The sequence below is a fragment of the Lampris incognitus genome, chromosome 1 (assembly GCF_029633865.1).
Source record: "Lampris incognitus isolate fLamInc1 chromosome 1, fLamInc1.hap2, whole genome shotgun sequence".
Lineage (NCBI taxonomy): Eukaryota > Metazoa > Chordata > Actinopteri > Lampriformes > Lampridae > Lampris > Lampris incognitus.
In genome coordinates this window covers 11,466,483-11,490,202 of record NC_079211.1, presented here as the reverse complement: position 1 = coordinate 11,490,202, position 23,720 = coordinate 11,466,483, and the positions used below count along the sequence as shown (strand labels likewise).

The 23,720-nt window shown below is 46.6% G+C and overlaps 1 protein-coding gene across 2 annotated transcripts in view; it reads left to right on the top strand.

Annotated features, from left to right (window-relative positions):
- The window catches only part of LOC130119117 (ankyrin repeat domain-containing protein 50-like), a 44,222-nt gene that overhangs the window by 10,272 nt on the left and 10,230 nt on the right, over nucleotides 1-23,720 (top strand). For both annotated transcript variants that reach the window (XM_056287531.1, XM_056287538.1), the window contains exon 3: nucleotides 5,606-5,838. In XM_056287531.1, coding sequence (XP_056143506.1) covers nucleotides 5,606-5,838 — 233 coding nt within the window. The remainder of the gene's footprint in view (nucleotides 1-5,605; nucleotides 5,839-23,720) is intronic.

The window sequence follows — 23,720 nt, the reverse complement described above, 5'->3', positions numbered from 1 at the left end:
CCGAGCGCAGTCGGATGTTTTCTCGGCTTCTCTTTGCTCCAGGATCCGTCTCGAGGTCGGTCTCGGCGGACTTGCTCGACACTCCTGCGGCAGTAAACCGATGTCGAGGCCAGATGTGCGCAGTAGACTGTAAAGTAGATATCGCACATTGAGATGTAGTGTTATTCCCCCACAGGGCTTCTGCTGATGCATCAGTGTTTCAGTCTGCCGAGGATCAAAACACTGGTCGGTTAACACCCTACGGGAGCGCTGAACGTAACGTGCCGACTCGTTTTCTCGCGCACATGCGTCACTCGTCTGTCCTTAAGCAATAATTCAGTATGATCATTGATCGTCTCTCAGCGGTATTGGATGTTCAAAGCTCAGCGTTTTCGGTTTTTACCGATTTTCACCAAAAAATACCCAGGAGCAGATCGGTTTAAACTGATTTTCACCCGCATTTTTATGTTTCCACGGATCCAAAAGTTGTTCCTGTTCGTGTGAGGTTATGTAACGGTGTCCTCTTGTGGAGCAATTCGGCACGCTGGATGGCTTTGAAAAAGAAAAACCGAAAACGCTGAGCCTTGTGGATATTGTCTTATTGTGATACTCAATTTTTTTTGTGGGGGGGGGGGCTGTTCCCCCTTTTTCTCCCCGATTGTATCTGGCCAATCACCCCACTCTGATATTGGGCTATACAAATAAAATTGACTTGACTTGACTCTTCTGAGCCGTCCCGGTCGCTGCTCCACCCCCTCTGCAGACTACCGCACGCCTCCTCCGATACACGTGGAGCTGCCAGCCGCTTCTTTTCACCCGACAGTGAGGACTTTCGCTGGGAGGGGGGGGGGACGCCAGAGGGGGCGCTAATACAGCGACCAGGACGCATACCCACATCCGGCTTCCCGCCCGCAGACACGGCCAATTGTGTCTGTAGGGATGCCCGACCAAGCCGGAGGCAACACGGGGATTCGAACCGGCGAGCCCTGTGTTGGTAGGCAACGGAACAGACTGCTACACTACTCGGACACCCTGCGACACCCAATTTTGTTGTCTAATCAGTGATGATGACGAGAATCGAGGCCGATCCCCCTCAAATTTCCCACAAAATGAGGTCTGAAATGTTTGACGGCAGTAATAAGTTTTGGCCCAGTTATACTTTACATTACCAAACAGTGCAATGTGATGACCCTCGGATGGCTTCTTAAACAGGGTATTTGTGCGTAAGTAAGCGGACGTCGTCACGTACGTCGACCAAAATTCCCTGTGGTTATTGTGTATTTTACATATTGCCCGGCACTTACCTGCCTGTACGTGCTGCACGCTTGTGAACCCCGTTTGAACGCAGGTAAAGTAAAGCAGACCTCATCCACTGTCACTGCTGCTGCTGCTGCTGCATAATGGCTGGTGTGTGAGTTGATGGGTGGCAGGAGGAGGAGGGAGGGAGGGAGGGAGGGAGGGGGGCGGGGGGTGATTTTGGGCCTCGTGCCCACTACATAAAATGAGCTGCGTAAATTTGTAAGGCGCTGGCCGCCCTGCCGGTCCCAGACATCTTCACTAGAGCTTCAACGGCGAAAGCTTCTCTTTGCACGAGGTGACGGGGTGCTGGGGAGGTGTGGGGGATGCGGGGTAGGTGGGTGGGGTGGGGGGGTTGTTGGCCACGGCGGAAAACTCAGCACGCCAGATGGCGAGGCCATTAGACGCGTTTTGCATTCCCTTCTTTTTCTTGTCTTAAATGGCAATTGGCGTCAACTCGGGCATATGTTGCCGTGGACTTGAGCGAGAACCAAAATAGTCGGTACCAAGGTCCAAGACTGCTCCCTTGCTGTGTATGTGTGTGTGTGTGTGTGTGTGTGTGTGTGTGTCTCAAAATGACTAAATTATTGGCTCAGGTATGCTGAAAGTTTGGCCTGGCAGACATAGGCAGGTTTTCTCGCCCTCATTTTCTCTGCTTCTTTTTTCACTCTTGACAATCGGAAAGCAGTTGAGCTGAGAGAGAACAAGGCTTCTTTGTTTTGTCCTGTTGCTGCCACTGCGGATTTGATTGTCTCGGCGGGTGACATGGCCATGGTGACCACACACACACACACACACACACACACGGTCTGTCCGCTTGGCCTGTCTCCCAGGCGGTTCTGTGGAGTCCACGTGGGCCGGGCCCGTCGGAAAGGCCGATTGGCTGTGTGCTTTCAAAGACGGCCCGCTGTCGTGACGGAGGGTGGCGGTTGTCTTGCGGAGGTCTGCAGGTCGCTCCGCTTTACCTTGGACCTGAGCGGTGGATCTCCTGCAGATGCTGGATCCTATTTAGAACTGTTCTTCTGGGACGGCCAGCAGATAAACGGTTGCGTTCTATGGAAGGTTTGGAAGTTGCGAGGCTTACTTATGATACAGTCGGATGGGTGAGGATGAGACAAAAAGTTGTAGAAAAAAAAATGTTTTCTTCATTTTTGAAAAGTAGATATATGTGTATTTTAAATTAGTAAAGATATATATATATATAATTGTCAGTTTTGAGGTGTAGCATAAAGGGTTTCATTTTCAACGACTGTAATCTAAAAGCCATCAGCGAGCCCCGCCGCTGTTCTTTTACATCTTTAACCAGACGCAGTAGTTGTGTGTTCTGGTAGTGAGAATGTTGTTTACTTTGCTAGTTAATAGTTATGATGGCATCCGGGTAGCGTAGTGGTCTATTCCGTTGCCTACCAACACGGGGATCGCTGGTTCGAATCCCCATGTTACCTCCGGCTTAGTTGGGCGTCCCTACAGACACAATTGGCCGTGTCTGCAGGTGGGGAAGCCGGATGTGGGTATGCGTCCTGGTCGCCACACTAGCGCCGCCTCTGGTCGGTCGGGGCGCCTGTTCAGGAGGGAAGGGGCACTGGGGGGGGAATAGGATGACCCTCCCATGCGCTACATCCCCCTGGTGAAACTCCTCACTGTTGGGTGAAAAGAAGCAGCTGGCGACTCCACATGTATCTAAAGGAGCCTGCAGCCCTCCCCGGGTCGGGGGTGGGGGTGGAGCAGCGACCGGGATGACTCGGAGAGCAGGGTGATTGGCTGGGTACAATTGGGGAGAAAAGGGGGGGGGAATACCCCCCCCCCAAAAAATTAAGTTATTACTACATATTACCTAGTTAATATAACAATGTAATGTGTGAGATTAGCAATTAGTCATTCACAATGTGAAACGATAACTCCCAGAATGCATTTCTTTTTTCTGTTCTTTGTTATGCGGGGAGAAACACGACGTTAACAAGGCCCTACTCCATTACACGTCCCTTAAATAAAACATGCAGACATGCACCTTTGTCCCGCCGTGGTCTTTGTGTGTCGTGCGCAGCACGTCTTGTGAATATAGCAGCATACAACAGTAGCTAAAGACACAGAACAAGAGTACGACTTTGGACAACCTCGCCGACAGGCACCTTTTGTGTCCGGTCGGTGTGTTGTCATCACAGCGGCTCGAGGCGTTGCCGCAAAGGTTTTTGATGATTTCGGTATTGTTCGGGGAGGTAGACGCCCCGGCGGTTTGAGAGTCTGTCTCGCGAAACCAGGAAGCTCACAGATTTTAAAACCTGCAATCGTGTCCATCCGTCACATGGATAATCTCTGAAAATGAGCGTAATGGCTGCACGGGGATGTGACAAGATGGCAGATAACAGACGAGGGTATTTTCTGGGTAGAGTAAATAGCTTCATACTGGGTGTGTCTGAGTAGGCAGCTGTGTGGTTTAGCATATCGATCTCTGTGCGAATGTCCCAGAAGAACAAATTCGCCAGAAATACAAAACAACTGACTGCCTGAGGACGAATTTCCGTTTGAAGTGAGCTAGCTTGGGATGTGTCAGTCATACAGACGGAGCAAAGTTCGAACATTAGACTATGAGGAAGACCTCATATGACGGGGTTAAGACCTGCCCCGGGGCTTAACTACCTGGCTGCTCCTTCAGCGTAGCATACCTTTTCTTGTTTTCTCAGAAGGATGTTCGATAAACAAACCGGGGTTCTGGAGGTTTCAGATCCTGGCTTATGGATGTAAAACCTCCACCCAGTCTTAAATATCTCTAGTACAAGGGCATCCGGGTAGCGTAGCGGTCTGTTCCGTTGCCTACCGACACGGGGATTGGCTGTTCGAATCCCCGTGTTACTTCCGGCTTGGTCGGGCGTCTCTACAGACACAATTGGCCGTGTCTGCGGGTGGGAAGCCGGATGTGGTTGTGTGTCCTGGTCGCTGCACTAGCGCCTCCTCTTGTCGGTCGGGGCACCTGATCGGCGACTGGGGGGAATAGCGTGATCCTCCCACGTGCTACATCCCCCTGGTGAAACTCCTCACTGTCAGGTGAAAAGAAGTGACTGGCGACTCCATATGCATCAGAGGAGGCATGTGGTAGTCTGCAGCCCTCCCCGGATCGGCAGAGGGGGTGGAGCAACGACCGGGACGGCTCGGAAGAGTGGGAGTGGGGTAATCGGCCAGATACAATTGGGCATTAAAAGGCAGAGCAATATATATATATATATATATATATATATATATATATATATATATATATATATATATATATATGTGTGTGTATCAGCAATACGTGTGAGCTGGAAGCAATTACATGTGTTCTGGGAAATGACGTTTGTCCAGCGGAGGTCACGTGACGAGCTTCAAACTGTTGGTGGCTCTTGTAACGGGGTGGAGATCTTTTCCAGTGCGAGCTTGACGCCAAAACAACACCAAATAAAAGAGTGCAGTTTTATGCCACCCTGCCTCAGCAGCATTTAAAAGTTGCACATTAGCACTGAAGCGAATAGATTCCCTCGCCTCATTTCTTTGGCCCTGCCGTTCTTTATTATTTTAAAGGTTAATGCGGCATTTAAACCCTTTGTTGCGCTTGAGTTGGAGTATTGATGCGAGGCTTGATAATGCAAGCCGTACATCGTGTCCGCCATGTCACGGAGCGCCGCGAGGGCGATAAGGGGCGGTCACACAAGACGTCGGTAAAAGATGGTGGGGAGAAATTTGCTTAGCGTTGCCTTGAAATAATCTGTGGTTTGTCCCGAGCACCATTACTACGGAGACTTCATCTTGTCTTTAATATCATATCGGGGCCAAAAACGTAGCTCATGGGCACCGGTTTATTTATTTTACAAAACCTGATGAATCGTAGGTACAGATACCTGCACTGCATTTCTCGGTGGGCCTCTTATTGGATGCAATTTGGCTTTGACGGAGAAATATTTAAACAGCCACGCTTTCCCCCAAATTGAGATTGATCAACTGTTGAGGCTCATGTGCGTCAAGTAAATAAGCCTCGTCCAAATTCTGCAACCTTTTCCTTCCTGAAGCACTGCATGCAGAAACAACGAGCTTTATCAATAGGGAAAACAGACGCCGTCGAAAACGAGAGTACTCTGAGGTGGAGGCTGCGGCGGGCAAAGTGGATTATGGGCGTCGATAGAATTCCGCATTTCATTTGTGGCAACAGACCCTGTCAATATGATTGTAACATAATAACACCACCCCCTCCTCCTTCTCCCCTCTTTGCTTTTCTCTTTTTCTGTTATTTCTCTCACCCCCCCCCCTCATTTCTCTCCCTCTCCCTCTTTCTGCACCCCCCCCCACCTCCTATTCCCCACAGATGTGTCCTCCTGCCTCTCCTGGGCGTAAAGCCGCCCCAGCAGGCTCTCTTCCTGCTAGTGGACTCTGTGGACGAGGGCTGCCAGCTGGGCGAGGGGGAGCAGAGGTCCTCCCCCGGCTCTCCCAGGACCATCGCCGAGCTCCTGGCCAGCCATCACGAATTCCTCCCCCCGTGGCTGCTTCTCATCTGCTCGGCACGTAGGCAGAACAAGGCCATCACCAAACTGTTCACAGGTAAATATGAACTGGCCTTGGCCTTGACTGAAAGCACACCGAGTCACCATTATGTCTCCCCCCCCCCCCTTCTTTTTTTTGTTTTTGTTTTTATAGTTATCAAGAAAGTCACTCTGCAAGTTGAGGGAGCATTTATGAAATGCAGTAAATCCATTTCTGGAATTTGTTTTTTCCTTTCCTCCTTATCCTTATCTTGTCCATCTTGGCAGCGTTTCCTATGCATTGTCTTAAGATTGCACGGCGTTCACCCAGTCAGTCTTATCATTTTGTGAGACGAGAGCTTGAAAATATGTTTTCACTTTGGCTTTTGTGTCATCACTTAGTAGGTGCCTGATATGTTATTTTGGAAAAAAAATACTTTCCAAGTGTTTATAGTTTGCATGTGGGTACTTTTGTTCGTGGTACTTTGGGAAAGCTGTCAGAAGCTGTTAAAATGCTCGAGAGGCTTTTTGGTTTCTGGTGTTCAGAAAGCAGGCTGTTGTCCACTTGGCCTTTGGTACACAAGGAGAAAAATCCCTTAACGTCTGTAGTTTATTGTTTATTTTCAGACTTCATGTTGTATCCAATCCTGTAAATTTGTATTTTTCTTTTCCATTTGCTGTTGTGCTTGTCATTAACGGTCCTTGCTGTTTCACTCACAAAATAAGCAATTTTTCTGTCTTGCTTTGATAAATTTCTCCCAAACAAAAGACAGCCCGCGGCGTGGTTCCTTCTCCGTCACGGTCTGCTCTGATAGCATAAATGCAACAGGCTTTTTTTTTTTTCCTTTTTTTTTTGACATCACGATATACACAAGAAAATGAGGGCTGCTGATGCAGAGCAACCCAGATATTCCAGCTCCTCCTCGATGCGCTATGATGAGCCCAACTTGCCGCTGTTATCTCCTTGTCAGGCCATCAGCCTACTCTTGCCATGATGAGCTGGCATAACATTAATCGGGGAACCTGGCAGTGTGGGAGGAATGTTCCTCCGCAGACGTCAGCGTACCTTTGCTGAAAACTGCAAAATGTGGGGGCTTTTTTGTGCCCTCCTCTCAAGGCATTCACAGTTACATAATATTCCATTTGAAACAATCCTCTCGGTTGTTGTTCCCCTCGCAGGAGGAGGTGTATGCGCTCCTGTTCCTCGCTGAATGGAGCTTGTGAATTGAGCTACGGGGCCCGTACCAGCACAGTGTGTATGGTGGATGGCTGTGCTGTTCTGCTAGGTACGCTAGAAAGGGTGATTTGCGAGCCAGCCGGGGGTATTTGATGCTCACTTCCTTCAGACAGTGTTAGCAGGAACACACCGGCTCTCACACCCTGCAGCAGAGTCCAGCGGTGTTCAGTGATGTGCCATGGGGGTCTGGGTGTAGGCAGGTTTTCTTTTCCAACCCAACATTACACCAGCTGTTTTCACTGATTCACGTAACAACAGCCGGACCGGAGGACTCATCGGTGAAATCAGCTGATGGGGGTGTTGGTGTTGGAAAGAAACGCTGACATAAGAGGCCTTCGTGGCACATCATAGAATACCACTGGCATGTAGTCGGACCGGTGTGGACACAGCAGTGTTTCTGCAAACCAGCAGAGAAACACTTCGAGGAAGACTGCTTGGATGGAAACTGTACGTTTGTCTACTAGAGATGGGCAGGAGTGCCTGAGTCCTTGTCCAGACCCTTAGTATTTGAAAGTGGTTGGCACACTGATATGTAGTATACAGTCGTTAAATAACTTTGGAATTGTAATAGGACTATTAAGAGTTAGGATTCCAGCGTATCATGCACAATGGTGACCGCCGAGTGGAGTGAGTGGAGATATTGATCCGACCGTTCAGTGTAAAATGTGCAATCTATCCATCCGTTATCCAAACCGCTTATCCTGCTCTCAGGGTAGCGGGGGATGCTGGAGCCTATCCCAGCAGTCATTGGGCAGCAGGCAGGGAGACCCCCCTGGACAGGCTGCCAGGCCATCACAGGGCCACGCCACAAAAATTAAAAGCAATCTTGCATCATGTTTTTTCATTTTTTACCAGCGCTGCCTGGTGCTAATGCGAGCCTGTGCAAGTGGAGGCGATTACCCGGCTGATAGTCAGTAAACTAACTTCGTTTGCCTGTGTTTGTGTTGTGTAGAAATGAAATAAGAAACCTTAGCCGTTAGTGTTTAATGAAATGTTACAACTTAGCTATGGTGAGTGTAGCAAATTTGCATATATTATAGGCGCATCAATTATAGCGACAGGCATGGGCGCAAGTCCATGAATACTGGGATGGCATCCAGCGCTTTACCTGTGCCCCCGTCCATAGGGTTAGTGGTTGTGTCAGGAAGGGCATCCGACGTAAAATTTTGCCAAATCAATATGCAGATTGACAAGACCATACCAGATCGAACAACGGTCATTGGCACTGTGCCCTCACAGGCTCCTGGTGGAAACTGTAAAATCTGCTGTGGCGACCCCTGAAAAACAGGGAAAAAGCTGAAAGAAGGAATAGGCGCATCAATTAAAGTTGCGAGGACCAGGTACTCCTGCTCCTTCGCTGCTCCTTGGCATCAAAAGGAGCCAGTTGAGCTGGTTCGGGCATCCGATTAGGATGCCTCCTGGGCGCCTTCCTGTGGAGGTTTTCCGGGCACGTCCACTGGGAGGAGACCCCGGGGTAGACCCAGGGTCTACACATGTCCAATTTGGCCTGGGAATGCTTTGGGGCCCTCCAGGAGGAGCTGGAGGGTGTTGCTGGGGAGAGGGACGTCTGGAGTGCCCTACTTAGCTTGCTGCCACCGCGAACCGACCCCGGAGAAGCGGCTGATGATGAGATGAGATGAGATGAGATGAGATGAGGACCAGGTACTCCTTTTTAATGTCATGTGAAGACACCAACAGGGAAACCTGGTCTACAGCACGTCTTTATTGTCTGCTGTTGGTGGGGCTTTCACATAAGGATGCTGGGAGTTTTTAAGATTTTTTTGATTCATATCTTAAACATTTGACCCCTTGGATTTATTGGAGCTTACTCTGTTGTCTCCGTCTCAGAACTTATTAGGTGCCAGCGACGGGCATGGGCGCAAGTCCATAAATACTGGGATGGCATCCAGCGCTTTACCTGTGCCCCCGTCCACAGGGTTAGGGGTCGTGTCAGCAAGGGCATCCGGTGTAAAATTTTGCCAAATCGTTACGCAGATTGACAAGACCAAACCGGATCGGTCGAGGCCCGGGTTAACAACGGTACCGGTGGAAATTCGCTGTGGCGGCGCCCCTGAGAAACGGGGAACACGGTGAAAGCAGAAGAGATTCTGTTGTCTCCTTCTCAGAACTCATTAGGTGATGTTTGCCTCCATCCTCTAGTGATGTGCTGAGTTTTGTCCTTTTTTTTCTTCTTTTTTTTTTTTAACTTTAAGCCGTGTCTGCAAACCAAATATGCCTTCGCGGTACCGAAAACAGATTGGACCCGAGATGAATCATCTCATCCAAATGCAGTCGTGGAGAGTTTAATAGGGTTCAAATTATAGCATAAGGGCTTAGTTCAGCAAAAAAGAAAAAAGAAAAGAATAACAGACAGTTTAATTCTAAAAGGAAGGTCTTGGCCCATTTGGATCTAATTCTATTTATTTTCAGTGATCTCAATCACTTGAAATTATTGCGGTCGGGGGGTTTTTCTTTTTCTTTTCTTTTACTCCACCCTGTTTAACAGAGGGTCACAAAATCAAGGGTGTTTATTTAAGTTATAACTCAGCGGCACACCTAGATGTCATTGTTGTTATGGTAACCGTCTCCAATTAGGATAATTACCATACGCCCGTACCCGTGTGCCGTATTGTTTGTAATTAGGTTTGAAATGATCAGGTGCGAGGTTGTGGATCAAGTCTAAGCCTAAGTGTAGGTGTCGGGATCGGGCATGTGTAGTATGGATGTGGTCAGTGTTGACAGCCGAGAGATGGGAGGGAGAGCGAGAGAGAGACAGAGAAGGGGAGAATTTACTGTTTAGATTTCATGAGGTGACACATGCCCAAGTAGAAAATATTTGCAATGACTTCTGAGGGTGTTATGAGCCTCTTTTTCTCTTTTTTTTTTTTTAATGAAAAAGTCATAATGGGAGGCCCATATTTAAAAGCCCCAATCACACGGGGCCCGGCTGTGGATGCGGTCGATGCGCTCCATTCACAATGCCAACGATTTGAACGGACGATAAAACCGGGTGCGTGTGGGCCGCTCAGAAAGGATTTAAAAGTCAAATTAATAAAGTGTGCGCGATTCGTGGCTGATGTGCCTCCGTAGCTCCGTGTCGCCGAATGATTATGGCGCGTGCCACATGCTCGCAATTGTCGCTGGTTCGAATCCAGCCGGCAACTTTTGCTGCACGTCATAGTCCACCCCCCCCCTCTCTCTCTCCCACATTTCCTGTCTGACTTAACACAGTCGCTATCTAATAAAGGCAAATTATGTCCAAAAAATTAACTTTGGAAAAAAAAATCATCAGAGTCCCCCTCCTCCCCCCATTTGTATCTGGCCAATTACCCCAGTCTTCCGAGCTGTCCCGGTCGCTGCTCCACCCCCTCTGCCGATCCGGAGAGGGCTGCAGACTACCACGTCTCCTCCGATACATGTGGAGTCGCCAGCCGCTTCTTTTCACCTGACAGTGAGGAGTTTCACCAGGGGGACGTAGCGCGTGGGAGGGTCACGCCATCCCCCCCCCGACTGACCAGAGGAGGCGCTAGAGCAGCAACCAGGGCACATACCCGCATCCGGCTTCCCACCTGCAGACACGGGTCTGTAGGGACGCCTGACCAAGTTGGCGGTAACACGGGGAACCGGCGATTGCCATGTTGGTAGGCAACGGAATAGGCCGCTACACTACCTGGACGGGGGCAGTTATTGCTAGAGACACTGGGGCTGTTATTCAGAGGTTTTTCCAGCATTGTGCAAATTGCACATGGGGTGCTTGACATTCCAGCAGATGAGGAAGAACAACAGGAGGATTTTCTTTCCCGCAGTTTTGAAGATTTCAATCATTTTTGAGCCAACACATTACACATACACCAATCAAGAGGAGCTTGTCGTTTCATTTGCATACAGTAGGAGTTGGCATAGAGTTCTCTCAGGTTGTTTTTCATTCCTGACTCATTCGTCTTCATGTAAGGACTGGAAAACAGATAGTGGAGCTGGTAAGTATCATGAGCCCAGCAGTAGTCCATATCGGTAGCTTTATTCCTGGTATAGCTGCAGTTCATGTCATTGCTTATTCTCCTTTTTCCTCTGTCATGTCCTCAGATGGTGAGCATGTCTCCTCTTTCTGTGATACGGTGTGTTGAAAGAACACTTCACCTCGGATAAACCGCCGTTATCTATCGTTCTTTTGGTTTGGGGTTGTTTTCTGCCGACTGACTCGCCTTCCCTTCGTGCTGCCTCTCTGATAAATAATGGCCGAGCTGGTGTTAAACTCTCACAGAAATGACCCCTCAAGGCTAATGGAAAAAAATAAAATAAAGGAGTAATAAAAATGGAATGAGGAGAAAGAGACAGTTTAACATTAGATGGGACTCCCATAGGTGGCGAGGGTGGTTGTGCTGGAATCAGAACGAGGTTGATTGGCCGTGTAAGTTTGCACACGTATGGAATTTGACTCCGGTTTCGTGGCTCTCGGTGTACTTAACATAGAATAACAACACAACAATCTTCAGATATACACACAAGGATGGACTCTATACAGACGAATAGGTGAGGAGATGCCAAGGGTGTTATCACTGTGTCGCCATCTATTTAGATCCATCCATCCATTATCCAAACTGCTTATCCTGCTCAGGGTCGTGGGGATGCTGGAGCCTATCCCAGCAGTCACTGGGCCGCAGGCCGGGAGACACCCTATCTATTTAAAGCTATCTATTAAATTTTAATTTCATTTATTAATTACATTTAATTTATCTAAATCCATCTATTTAAATGTTGGGTTTTTTGTAAAGTCTGGTTTTAATGTAGCACAGGATAGCGCAGGGTTGGTTCCCATTCAGTTTGTGCACTGAGATGCCCCGGTCGAGCTCCAATAGGTTGTGGCATTTCATTCTTGCTGATACTTTTAGCGCCGTCTTTGTTTTGTCTAGACCCAGTCTTCCGCCTTTAGCTCAGCATTAGGAATTCTTCTGCTCAATGCTCATACACACACACACACACACACCCATATCCTCCATCAGCTACAGCGGCTTATTATGACTGCAGTGTGAATACTCCTTATTCATACAGCGCCGGATCCTGAAAAAGACCAAATGGACTTCAGAGTATCGAATTGAGGCCAAGCGTCCACTAAAAATACCCTCCATATTGTTTACAAGTTGGAGATGTCAGTGACCTGCCAAGAGAGTCCGCTTTCACGGCTCCGTGCCGAGCCAACTCAATTTTATAGGGGTGGCCCTATTTGGTCCCTGGTGGAGATTGTGTGGGTTTTCCTCTGTGCTCGTGTCTGTGGTTCCCCGAGTGTAGTGGTGATAAAGTTTCAGGGATGAGGTTTGACCCAAAGGTGTTTTGAAGTAGAAAACTACCGGACCTTGGGGGGGGGGGGTGTATCTTAGTCCCCCAAATTTTTGTCGTCATTTGGAGTCTGCCACCGACTTGCAAAGAACCATGGGATATATGCATTGAATTCACCTGAGGGTGACCCAAATTAGCACCAGCTGGAGCAACTTTGTGAGAGCGCTCCTCTTTTTTCATTTTTTATTTAAAGGATTGATTCCTTATCCCTGAGAGCAAAACTCTGAATTCCTCTTTCCTCACTCCTGTTATTCCTCGTGTCTCTCGCGGTAGAGGAATGTGATTTGGGAAGTTTTCAACACCTCTGAGACCAAGCAGGAAGAGGGAGGCATTCTTAACTCTTCTAGCAGAATGCCTCTCTCGGATCCGCTGGACTAATGCCTCGCAAACAAAGAATGTTCTGTGTGTGAAGAAAGCCCACCAGATTTTTTTTTTTACGGTATCCCCCCCTCTGACTGACTCGCATACTATACTGCCATAAACATATCCTCACATAGATATACTCATACTTACATATACTCACATGTACATATACTCTTATTTACTAACAAACACACATAAACAAGTACATATGCTCTCATACACATACATCAAACTCATATATTCACACATACTCACATATACATACTTGTATATAGTCATATACTAACATAAGCATGTATACTCACATATATACTCACATGTACTCATATGTACATATACTCCCATTCACATATACTCATATATACTTGCACACACACATACTTGCATGCACATACGCTGACTAATATATACTCACATGTACTCATATATACTTATATACATACTCATATAGGCGGCACGGTGGCACAGTGGTTAGCGCGGTCGCCTCACAGCAAGAAGGTCCCAGGTTCAAGCCCCGAGGTAGTCCAACCTTGGGGGTCATCCCGGGTCGTCCTCTGTGTGGAGTTTGCATGTTCTCCCCGTGTCTGCGTGGGTTTCCTCCGGGTGCTCCGGTTTCCTCCCACAGTCCAAAGACATGTAGGTCAGGTGAATCAGCTGTACTAAGTTGTCCCTAGGTGTGTGTGTGTGTGTGTGAGAGAGAGAGAGAGAGAGAGAGAGAGAGAGAGAGAGAGAGAGAGAGAGAGAGAGAGAGAGAGAGAGAGAGAGAGAGAGAGAGAGAGAGAGAGAGAGAGAGAGAGAGAGAGAGAGAGAGAGAGAGAGAGAGAGAGAGAGAGAGAGAGAGAGAGAGAGAGAGAGAGAGAGAGAGAGAGAGAGAGAGAGAGAGAGCCCTGGTGGCCTGTCCAGGGTGTCTCCCCACCTGCTGCCCAATGACTGCTGGGATAGGCTCCAGTATCGCTGTGACCCTGAGAGCAGGATAAGCGGTTTGGATAATGGCTGGATGTACTCACATACTGTATACCTACATACTATACTCCCATTCACTTACATACATATATATATATACTGTACTCACATATACTCGCATGTATTTGAGCTTCAATCTACCTCTTCTATCCCGTGCAGCATGGTTCAGTCTTGAGCGGTACTCGGCACCGAGCTAAGTGCTAATTGGACCATTTCATCCTAGTCACTTTTATAAGCTGGGAGATGGTATGGAAGTGTGCAGTTGGGATTTTGCGGCAATGTGTTGCTTTTACATGTTAACCGTCAGGCCGGTGAAATGGTTCGCCTCGTGTGTGTGCCCCCCCGCTACCCTGACCATCACCCCTCCCCCCCCTTACCGCCACATGTTCTGTGCTACTGTAAGGGCTATCATAGGGGAAGCGGAGTGGAAACACTTAGGCAGTGATTTTGGTTGGGAGCCGGGTAGAATCTGTGCCAATTTAATAAGGCCCGAGGCAGATGGCAGAGCAATGGAGAGCAAGGGAGAGAGGAAAAGGAGGCTGGGTGCGGGGACCATTTAAATAGAAACATACTCAAGAGATGTTTTATTTTTCTGTTTTTCCTTCTTCTCTATGATCGCTTATCATTTTCTTATGTTGACTGATCGCTCACACTGTTTACTTTATGGCTTTGCCCCCCCCCCGGATGGCTGGTAGCCATTTGATGTGCTGACATTGGGATTCTTAAGAAGAGGTATTCCATTTTAAATCAAACCCCCGGCTAGCCCAAGCCTCACTGGCATTGGCGTGGAGCAAAAACTTACATTTTAGCCTAGGTTTTCTGCGTTAAAAGGTTGGAGGATCTCCTCTGTTCTTTTTCCAGAGGTCGATTCGCCGAGCCTCTCATTGAAGATGACTGACTAATAATATTCATGCGCCCTTCATAACGTTTGATTCCGCCTCGTGTGTAATCTCCGTGTCGGCATGGAAGCATCAGTGAAATGTAATGGCAACCATCTGCTCAATACTCTTTGTGGTTGAGGGCTTGTCAAAGCCACTGTTTCTCAAGTCGAGATATGCCCGGGCGTGTGCCCTAGGGGCAGGTGGGAGTACTGCAAGGGGAACTCGGGAGTATCTCTATAAATCGTTTTAAGAGATATTCATAAAAGAGCTCCTAAATCAGTTAACCTAAACGATGAAATATATGTCAGGCTTCTAGCTGACGCTTTAACCCAGCGTAGCTCAAAATGGAAGTTGCAACAGTAGAAAAAGCTTTAATTTCAATATTACTGAGCCAGTTGGAAGAAAGAGCAAGTTGTAAGTGCTCTGGCACCATCAGTGTGATAAAAATGCTTGTAAAAGAAAAGGCTTTCTTATGAGTGACAATTATTCAGAGCCAACTGAAGTAAGTGTAGTATATCATTATTGAAACGCTTCCTTCAAGTTGCAGTATGGAGATGGGAACGATAAGCCAAGGATAAATTAAAAACCAAAACACATTCAGAGCTCTGTATGCATGCATGCTCAATAATCCAGATAAGAAAATCAAAGAAGGTTGAGTCAGTTCGTCTGGATACAGTGTTTATTGACAGATATGATTCATCATGATTCAACCTGCTTTGATTGAGAGCTCCACTTTGAAGGTACAACATCGTCAAATTTGTTTTGACTCATTGAAACCTGTGGTGATACTGGTAGCTGCGTTGGTATTTTGACTCTTTAATCCCGGTGATCTATTGGGGAAGTACAAGTCACCAGAGCTGTCGAATCCGCACCTTACCCACCACCAAACTAAGCAACATGGCTGAAGCTGGCCTTTAGCCGCTGATGGATGTATCTGTTAGTAAAATGTCCTCCCTGAGTTTGGTCTGCCCTGCCATATCGGTTTAATGTCCTCCCTGAGTTTGGTCTGCCCTGCCGTATCTGTTTAATGTCCTCCCTGAGTTTGGTCTGCCGTGCTGTATCTGTTTGTTACCCAAAACATTTTCTTCTCCTTGAAACTTGCCGCTACCTGCCTTATTCTACCGCATTTGGTCTCTATGGTGAATATATAAAACACTGTTTACTGTCTCTTTTTCTTTTTTTTCCCTGGGAAGGCACTACCAGACAGTAACCGTTAAAATGAGCAACTACAAAAGCATTCATGAAAATTTATGGATTGGTTTCCTCTTAAATATGGCAGAGACGGAACGTATCAAAAAGGACATCTGTTTGCATGTAATCCTTCAGGATTGTAGCCTTAAGCTTTGGGAGGACAGCCAGCATCTGAAGGAAATGAATTTTTAAGCCACAGACAAGACACTGACAACTGCGTTACCAAGACCCTCTCTAATATGTTGGCGTGCCACTTGAACACAAAGGAGAATAGCTTCCTCAGATGCTATCCAATTTTTATGCTTTAATATCGCAGCAAGTTATTTCTAGATTGTTGAAACTCCTAGACACATTATTATACATGTTCCATTTCCAAATTGTTTTTCCCCTGTCTTAGGTCAATGACAGGGGCACTTGGTTGGGGGCTTGAAGGGATGTAGACCGGCCAAAACCTTGACGTCAACTGATGTAGGCCCAAATATGCACTGCCGCTCTCAGTTATTTTACATTTAGAAGATGCTTTTATCTGAAGCGACTTATAAAAAGAGTTCTCCGCATGCAATGCCCGGCTGAGCGGGAGACAGCGCTGGGGCTCAGATGGTGAAATTTAGCGTTGGGACGCTAACGTATTAGTCCGCCGCGCCACCCGTGTGCCAATCTTCCCAACTGATTCACTTATGATTAACATATTAAAGGTTCAGTCTCTGCGATTGTGGTGGAGTGCAGCCACTTCAAGAAAGGAGTCCCGCTGTGGTGCATTTTCTTTGAGGTTTGTTCATTTCCTTCCCTAGATGACATGCTCACACACAATTTTTCTAGATTTCTACCCAAAGTTGTTTTATCTTGCAGAGTATGAACATACCACCAGATAAGACATGACAAACTGGACAGCTATTGTTTTCATAAGAAGCTCAGCATTCAGGAAATTATCAAATCGTCAGGGGTTGGCCTGTTTCTTCTTTTTCCTTTTTTTCTCCCTTACATGCCATCACGTATCTTTGGAGAGAAGTTAAGCCCACCTTAGCAAGGAACTGAGCCATTTCTTCCTCCTCTGCTTTTGCCGTGAATGGGTCTTTCTTAACTCACCAGTCAAGTGGCTGAACTGATTTACTAGCACCGATCACAGATGAAAATAGCAGCCCTGTTGGAATTAAAGTGGGCACTCTTCTGTCCTCAGCCCCTGCGCCCCACCTCTTGTATCGGCCCTTTGTCCTCAGGCCTGCGGGTGGCTCTGAGGGGTCCACAGAGCACAGCTGTCCCTTTGCATAAGGTCAGCAAAACTCTTAATGTCTCTTTGGATGTATTTTGTTATCGCAGTGGTCTCTTTCTGGGCAAACGTGGGACCTGAGGTGAGGGACCGCGAGGTATTCTGGCAGGCTGACAACACAAACACAGTCATAAAAGCTCAAGGACAGTTTACATGTCGGGCCAGCCTTGGAAAGCTCACCAATGAAACACAAAGATGGCTCCCATTACAGACTCCCCATTAAAAGGCACATTTTTAGGATAATGAAAGACGGTCAGTGGTGCAGATGCGTTAGAATATACATAGACTATGAATGTTGTTTTAAATCTGGTTGAATATAGTGTAAGAGAGGGATTAAGTACATAAAGTACTCACTGTAAGTTATAATGATAATGTATTAATGTTGGTGATCATTGTGTTTTATTATGTCATTGTTAAATATTTAAACAACAATTTTAAAAATAGTAAAAGAACAGTGTAATAAAATGCGAACAAACAGTTGAAAGTCCATAGTGATGGGAGAGTAAAAGAGTAGGAAAATATACTTAGCACAAAAAGTAAGGAAATTTGTGTTTGGTAGATTATTTCTTTGTTGTAACAATGCTTCTTGGCAATAAATCTTATACCGTTCGAAAGCCTGTTTATTTCCCTTTTAAATGCTGCCACATTTGTAAGGAACATGCATTTGTGGGATGAGCAGCAGAGCTGAGTACGTGGGTTGCGCACATGAAAATTTTGCCAAATCTTCTCTGCCGATGCCAAACTGCTTATTTTGCTGCTGCTCTTGACTCTTGTTTTGAGCTTCTGGTACCCCAGGCGCTGACAATCAGCTGCCTGATATAAGATTTATTGCCAAGAAGCATTGTTACAACAAAGAAATAATCTACCAAACACAAATTTCCTTACATTTTGTGCTACATTTAGATTAAGAGCCAAATATGAGCAATCTGACAGGTGGGGAAAAAGAGAAACCGAAATAAGAAAAATAAAATACCCACAAAAGGCCAAATTAGATTTAAAAACGGAGGGGATAGTAGAATTTGGATTCCCAATTTTGTCTTGACACCTGATGTAACTCGAGGAAAGATGGTATGTTTCAGTGCCCCCCCCCCCGAAAATGAGCTTATGCAGACAAGCAGATTTGTGTTGGTATTCATGTATGTGGTGTCGTCTGCGGGGCTGCATGTCGAGCTTTTCTTTGGATGAGCAGAGGACCATAATCCTCTCTGAATACTGTAATTTACCACCATGCAGACTGACAGTCAGGAAAATTACAGGTCTATGGTGTCTGTAACTATAACACCTTGGTTGCTGCACGGCAGTAACACGATTCGAGACGTGGTAGAAGAACTTGCTGCCCTCTCTCCCTCTGAGGTGATGCCCTTTGGTATGCACCGCGCCCCCACCAGTGTTTTTACAGACATCACATCGGTATTATTTTTAGGCTGTGGTACAGAGAAGAGACTTGTCAACTTTTGCTGTAATTGAAGGGTGTTTTAATTATGTCTTAATTTGATTTAAGGGCAAAAAAAAAAAGGGCAGCGTTCTTGGCATGTTATTGGCTGGTTGTCGCTGCAGGGGCAAAGGGGTTTTAAAGTAAAGACGGGGTATTTATCCCACATTGACTTTTGACTGGCATGCCAAGGATAACTTTGAAAGTACCTGATTCCTCCGCGTGCTCCTTGTGCATTCCAGGTACGGATTTTTTTTTTAATCTTTTTTTTTTCTTAACACTCCGATGAACCTAAATTGGTTGCAGAACCTCCTGACGCTGCATGTTGATATGTAGCGGAGAATGTGTTATTTGAAGTGACTTGATGGCCAGCAAAACGTGGTTGGCGTGCCAGACTGAGTACATTTATGATGCAGGTGAATGGAGGCGTGCAGAGATACGCTTAAATTTGGGCGAATTGGAGGCCAGTTGGTACAATAGTGATTCAAAACAGAAATCTGGGACAAGTTGACAGTCAATGAGCCGAGGAACTCCTCAGATTACAAGAGATTCCCTCCGCCTTCAGTCCTACGTCCTTGCATCACCAAGTTAAAAATTAAACGTGCCAGAGATAATGGCGTTCTCTTTTTTCTTCTTCTTCCAAACTATACATTTTAGGAAAAGAAAGATCCTGAAGCGGAAAGATGGAAGAGGTCTGAATCAGGTTATATCGGCTTGGTTCAGTGCATAAATGAAGAGGTCTTCTTCAAAGTACAAAAATGGAAGGGTCAAACCTCGTTGGAAGGTTTTCCTAATGAAGCAACGTGGTAACATCTTGACATGGAGCAGACGGGACAGGAGTCACTTAATAGTTACGAACCCCCAAGATTAAGCGCTGCTCTTTTGCCAAAAACGGCTATAGGTAATTCGACACTTGATCCAGAGTTCATGCTATTTATATACTGTTAGGTAAATTTGATCGATGTCCTCCGAACATGAGTGGAAAAATGTCATCACTCTTTCACTCCAGCAGTAGCTCCCCGTTGGAAATTTTTTCCACTTGGATGAAATTTCCAGTCATCTGTGCAGCTGTAGTCTCTCAAGAAGCTCCCTGATAAATCACGGCAACCTGGTGAGAACAGATATCCACCGGTGGACACGCCGAGCGGAGGCCTATACGACCAGGTGTGCTGATTTTAGGAGACAGCCTCGCGTCACTTTCTTCAGCAGCCTCTCTTCATTCAAAAACACATCTCGGGCCCAACACCCCGTCTCATTGGCTGTTTGCAAGAAAAAGGAGAGAAAAAAAAAGAAAGCTCATCTTCTTATTTGGCTGAGGGCTCCGCAGAGCTCGGCGTAAATCATCTTTTGATGGATGTACTCCCCGAGATGTCATACCTTTTCCTCGCAGGTGGTTTTGATGGGACTATTAGATTGCAGACTCAAAAGCTGTGCTGCGCTGTCGGTGTTATGAATGTATTCCTTTCAGTTAAATTCCCCCCCCCCCCACCCCACCCACCCTTCTCCTCCCCCACAGCCCCGTTCAGCTTTAAGCACAACAGGTTTGACTGGAAAAGCTCCATGCCCCATTTTGAAATTCACTATGAGGCGTGTTTGTTTGTTCAAGGGTGTTTTGCCTCCAGCACAACACAAATTAATTGTTAAGGTGTAATAGGTTCTGTGTCTCGTCCTTGTTGCATCTCACAGCTGGAAATGTACGATGTAAGGTGCAAAAATGTGAGCTCTTGCTTACAAGGTGAAATTTCTGTCCTCCTGGAAGGCTCTGTTGTGTGTGTGTGTGTGTGTGTGTGTAGTTTAGTATGTTGTCGTAATAAATCCCTCACAGCGCCCGCCTTTGTGGTTCTCACTTGGAGTAGGGTCGCACTCCTCAAGATGAAGTGAAATATTGCGCCTTTCCTCTTCCTTGTGAAAATTATGAGTATAAACTCAATGAACGTGGTCATTAATCAAACTTGAAATGGCGGTGGTGCAGCTTTCGGAGAGCGGTTGTCCCGTATGCGGACCGTTGGAAATGACTCTAGTAGATCTGCGTGGTTGTTGTTTTCAAAAGGTTGGAGCTCTTTTAGGTTTTGGGGCCAGGATCTCTGCAGCTGTCGAACAGACGTTTGTCGAGCGCGGGTTCACGGGAGAGGCTGGAGGAGGGCGTGACGGGGCTTGGGTTTCTGTTTTCTTTTTGGATCCTTTGACTTAAGATGGTGTCTCTCACGAATAACGTGCCGAATTTGAGACGCTACCTCTGTCCTCAAAAAAAAAACCAAAAAAAAAAAATCTCGGTCAGTGGGGCCAGAGCCTGTAGTCGAACCCCCTACTCCCACCACCTCCACTCTTGTTTCTCAACACACACGTGCACATGCTTGCAGACACACACGCTGCCTCGTTTGTCATCTGAAAAATTAATCTCGAAGGCAAACAGTCCCTCTTTTGTACGTGGGGCTCTGTCTCCCGTGGCCGGTATCCAGCTCCGTAATAAGCAGCAGCTGGCTCATAGGCCTGAACCCAGGAGCCGCATCCCTCGCCCTGATGAATGTGTCATTTGTTGTTTAGCGTTCGCATCAGTCAGATGCTCAACTGCTCGCTCTCTCTCATGCATTAATATTCACGCAATTTTCAGCCACAGTTTGTGTAGTACACTTGTTAAAAAAGGAACATGCGACGACACTGGGAGCACCGCAGACTTCCGTGATTTGATGTTTAAATGAACAAAACAGAACAGTCAGGTGGGATTCTGTGAGGGGAGGGGGGTTGATTTGACGAACAGCCAAAATGGCCGGCTATTTTTAGAAGAATGCGGACATCGGGTCTGCTGTTGGATAGTTTCAGTTTGGTGGTAGAAGATCACTCGTCACTCCTCTTCTCAGGCTTGAGCCTCATTCATTGGACATTTTTGGTTGGTGTAGACCCGCAAGTGCGGGATGATGCAGCAACAAAACAAAAAAAAAGAAGAAGATGGTATTTCTCAGGAAGAGAACAGCATTATTCTTTCAAACCCAAAATAAAATTATTTGGATGTAAATTAAGTACAGATAAAAGAGGAGACAAGGATGAAAATATGAAAATTAATTTTTTCATTTCATGGGATCTTAAACCCTTCACTGCTGTTGTGTGGCATTCTGGGGAGAATGAATCCTGGGAAAAGTGCAAGTTTATAGCCAATGAGACCTCCTGTTTAATTCCCATCAGATGAAAACCCGGATGCGGCTGATGGGGGGGGGGGGGGGGCAGGTTGGATGCTTTTACCCCAAATCCTCAGTACTTTATACCTACTGGCACTGTAGTAGGCTGTTGATGTCGTGACTTTACGAGGGGACTCTTATGAACTGAAATCTGGACCAACTCAAGTGCAAACTGTCGCTCATCTTCATCTTCATTCATCTTTCAGGATGAATGAAAGAAAAGGATTGCTTCGCTCTGAGCAGATTTCTTACTCAGAACCTTTTTTCCCTTTAGTCTTTGCCGTGATAAATTGACTAAAAAAAGCTTATTATTTTTGTCTTCACCTCGCATTAGTGCATTTTCACTGCAGTCAGATCTCTGCCAGTTTCCCCCTCCCGCCGGCTTTCTTAGTCACTGTGTCTTTACAGCTGACATGTCAGCAACTGTGGAAATGCAAGAGAAACTGTTTATCAGAACCCACAGCACAGAAGCGTTTCTCTTTTTTATTTTCCTTTGGGAATTTCTTGAGCGAGAGCAACATCTCCTGAATTGGACTTTAAAAGCACTCGCTCTGTATTTTATAGTCCCACTGTGAATGGAACAATCACCACCGACATCAAGACAAAACTACGCAAAATAGCCTGCATTGCCAGGGTGCCCTTGCCGGGTTAAAACTGTTTTTCTTCTTAGTGCCCTCAGATTTCTGTCCCCTCTCTCCCCTCTTATTGGCCTCTTCCCCCCCGTCTCAGCTTGTGGGTTTCCTGTCCTAACTGGAGCGGTCCCAGAATGCCCAAAGAAGGAGTGGGTTCAGTCGGACCAGGAAGAGTCACTGATGTCAGCAGAGAGAAACTGGGGAGGGGGGCCTTCACTCCAATCACATAGCAGCTTTTCTGTTAGAGGTAGAAATAAACTGATAGATTAGAATTACCCGACTTACTTTAGTTGTTGTGGTAGGAATGATGGTAGTAGTAGTAGTGGTGGTGGTAGTATTAGCAGCGGTGTTGGTTGATGTAGTAGTAGTTAGTAATGGTGTGGTAGCAGTGGAGGTAGTGGTTGTTGTGGTAGTAGTAGTAATAATAATAAATCAAACTTACATAGCGCTTTTCTAACACTCAAAGTCGCTTTGCAATAAACGGCGGTGAAACAAAACAGATAAACATAACACAGACATACAGGGGTGGATGGGAAGAGGGGGGGGGCTACGAGAGGGAGATGTGGCACCACACACGACGCCAGCAGTACTCTCCCACTTAGACAGATACAAAAGGGCAAGAAAAACAGAAAACAACAGCACTGTAGACGTTGATTTTCTGTAGGGGTTTACTCCCGTAGCCTATTCCTCTCCCGAGGTATCCTCCAGGCAGTGGCACTATTTAACCTGTAGCTGGGGGCTGGTTCGTGGGCATCAGGGAATATCCACACACCGGCGGGCCTAGACCTCCTCTGAGTCGCTTGTAGTTCAGCCAGGGTCCAAGGTGTACCCAGTTACTGTGTGTCGCCACGAGGAGGCACTACATAAGGCTTGCTGTTGGAGAGGCTATGTACTGGCAGGGAGAGACTTACGTGCTCAGCTCTCCTGTTCCCATTTCTGCTAGCCAGCGGTGGAGGTTGAGAGGCACACAACACTACACCGACACACTAGACGCTTCACAACAACCCGACTTCTTACAGAAGAATGTCACACACACAGTAGTAGGAGTAGTAGTAATAGTGGTGGTTGCTGTTGTTGTAGCAGTGGTGGTAGTAGTTGTGGCAGTGGTTGCTGTGGGGATGGTAGTGGTGGTAGTAGTTGTGGCAGTGGTTGTTGTGGTAGGAGTCATGGCGGTAGTAGTAGTGGTGTGGTTGTTGTGGTAGTAGTGGCAGTAGTGATGATAGTAGTAGTAGTTTGCTGTGCTCTTATGTCATTCCGTGGGACCTTTAAGTGGCCTACATAATCTATAGCTAAATATTGTGTATGTCCTCATGGGATTTTACTCGTTTAATATTGTCTAAATCGGATTATTCTACTTGAGCCTAGTTTTACAAAACTATCTACCCATAGTCTTATTTAACATTTCATTTTCGACAGAGTAGTGAATACATTTTTTGACTTGTTGAAGGAAATTCAGGATTTAACTGTACATAGATAACTTTTTAGTGT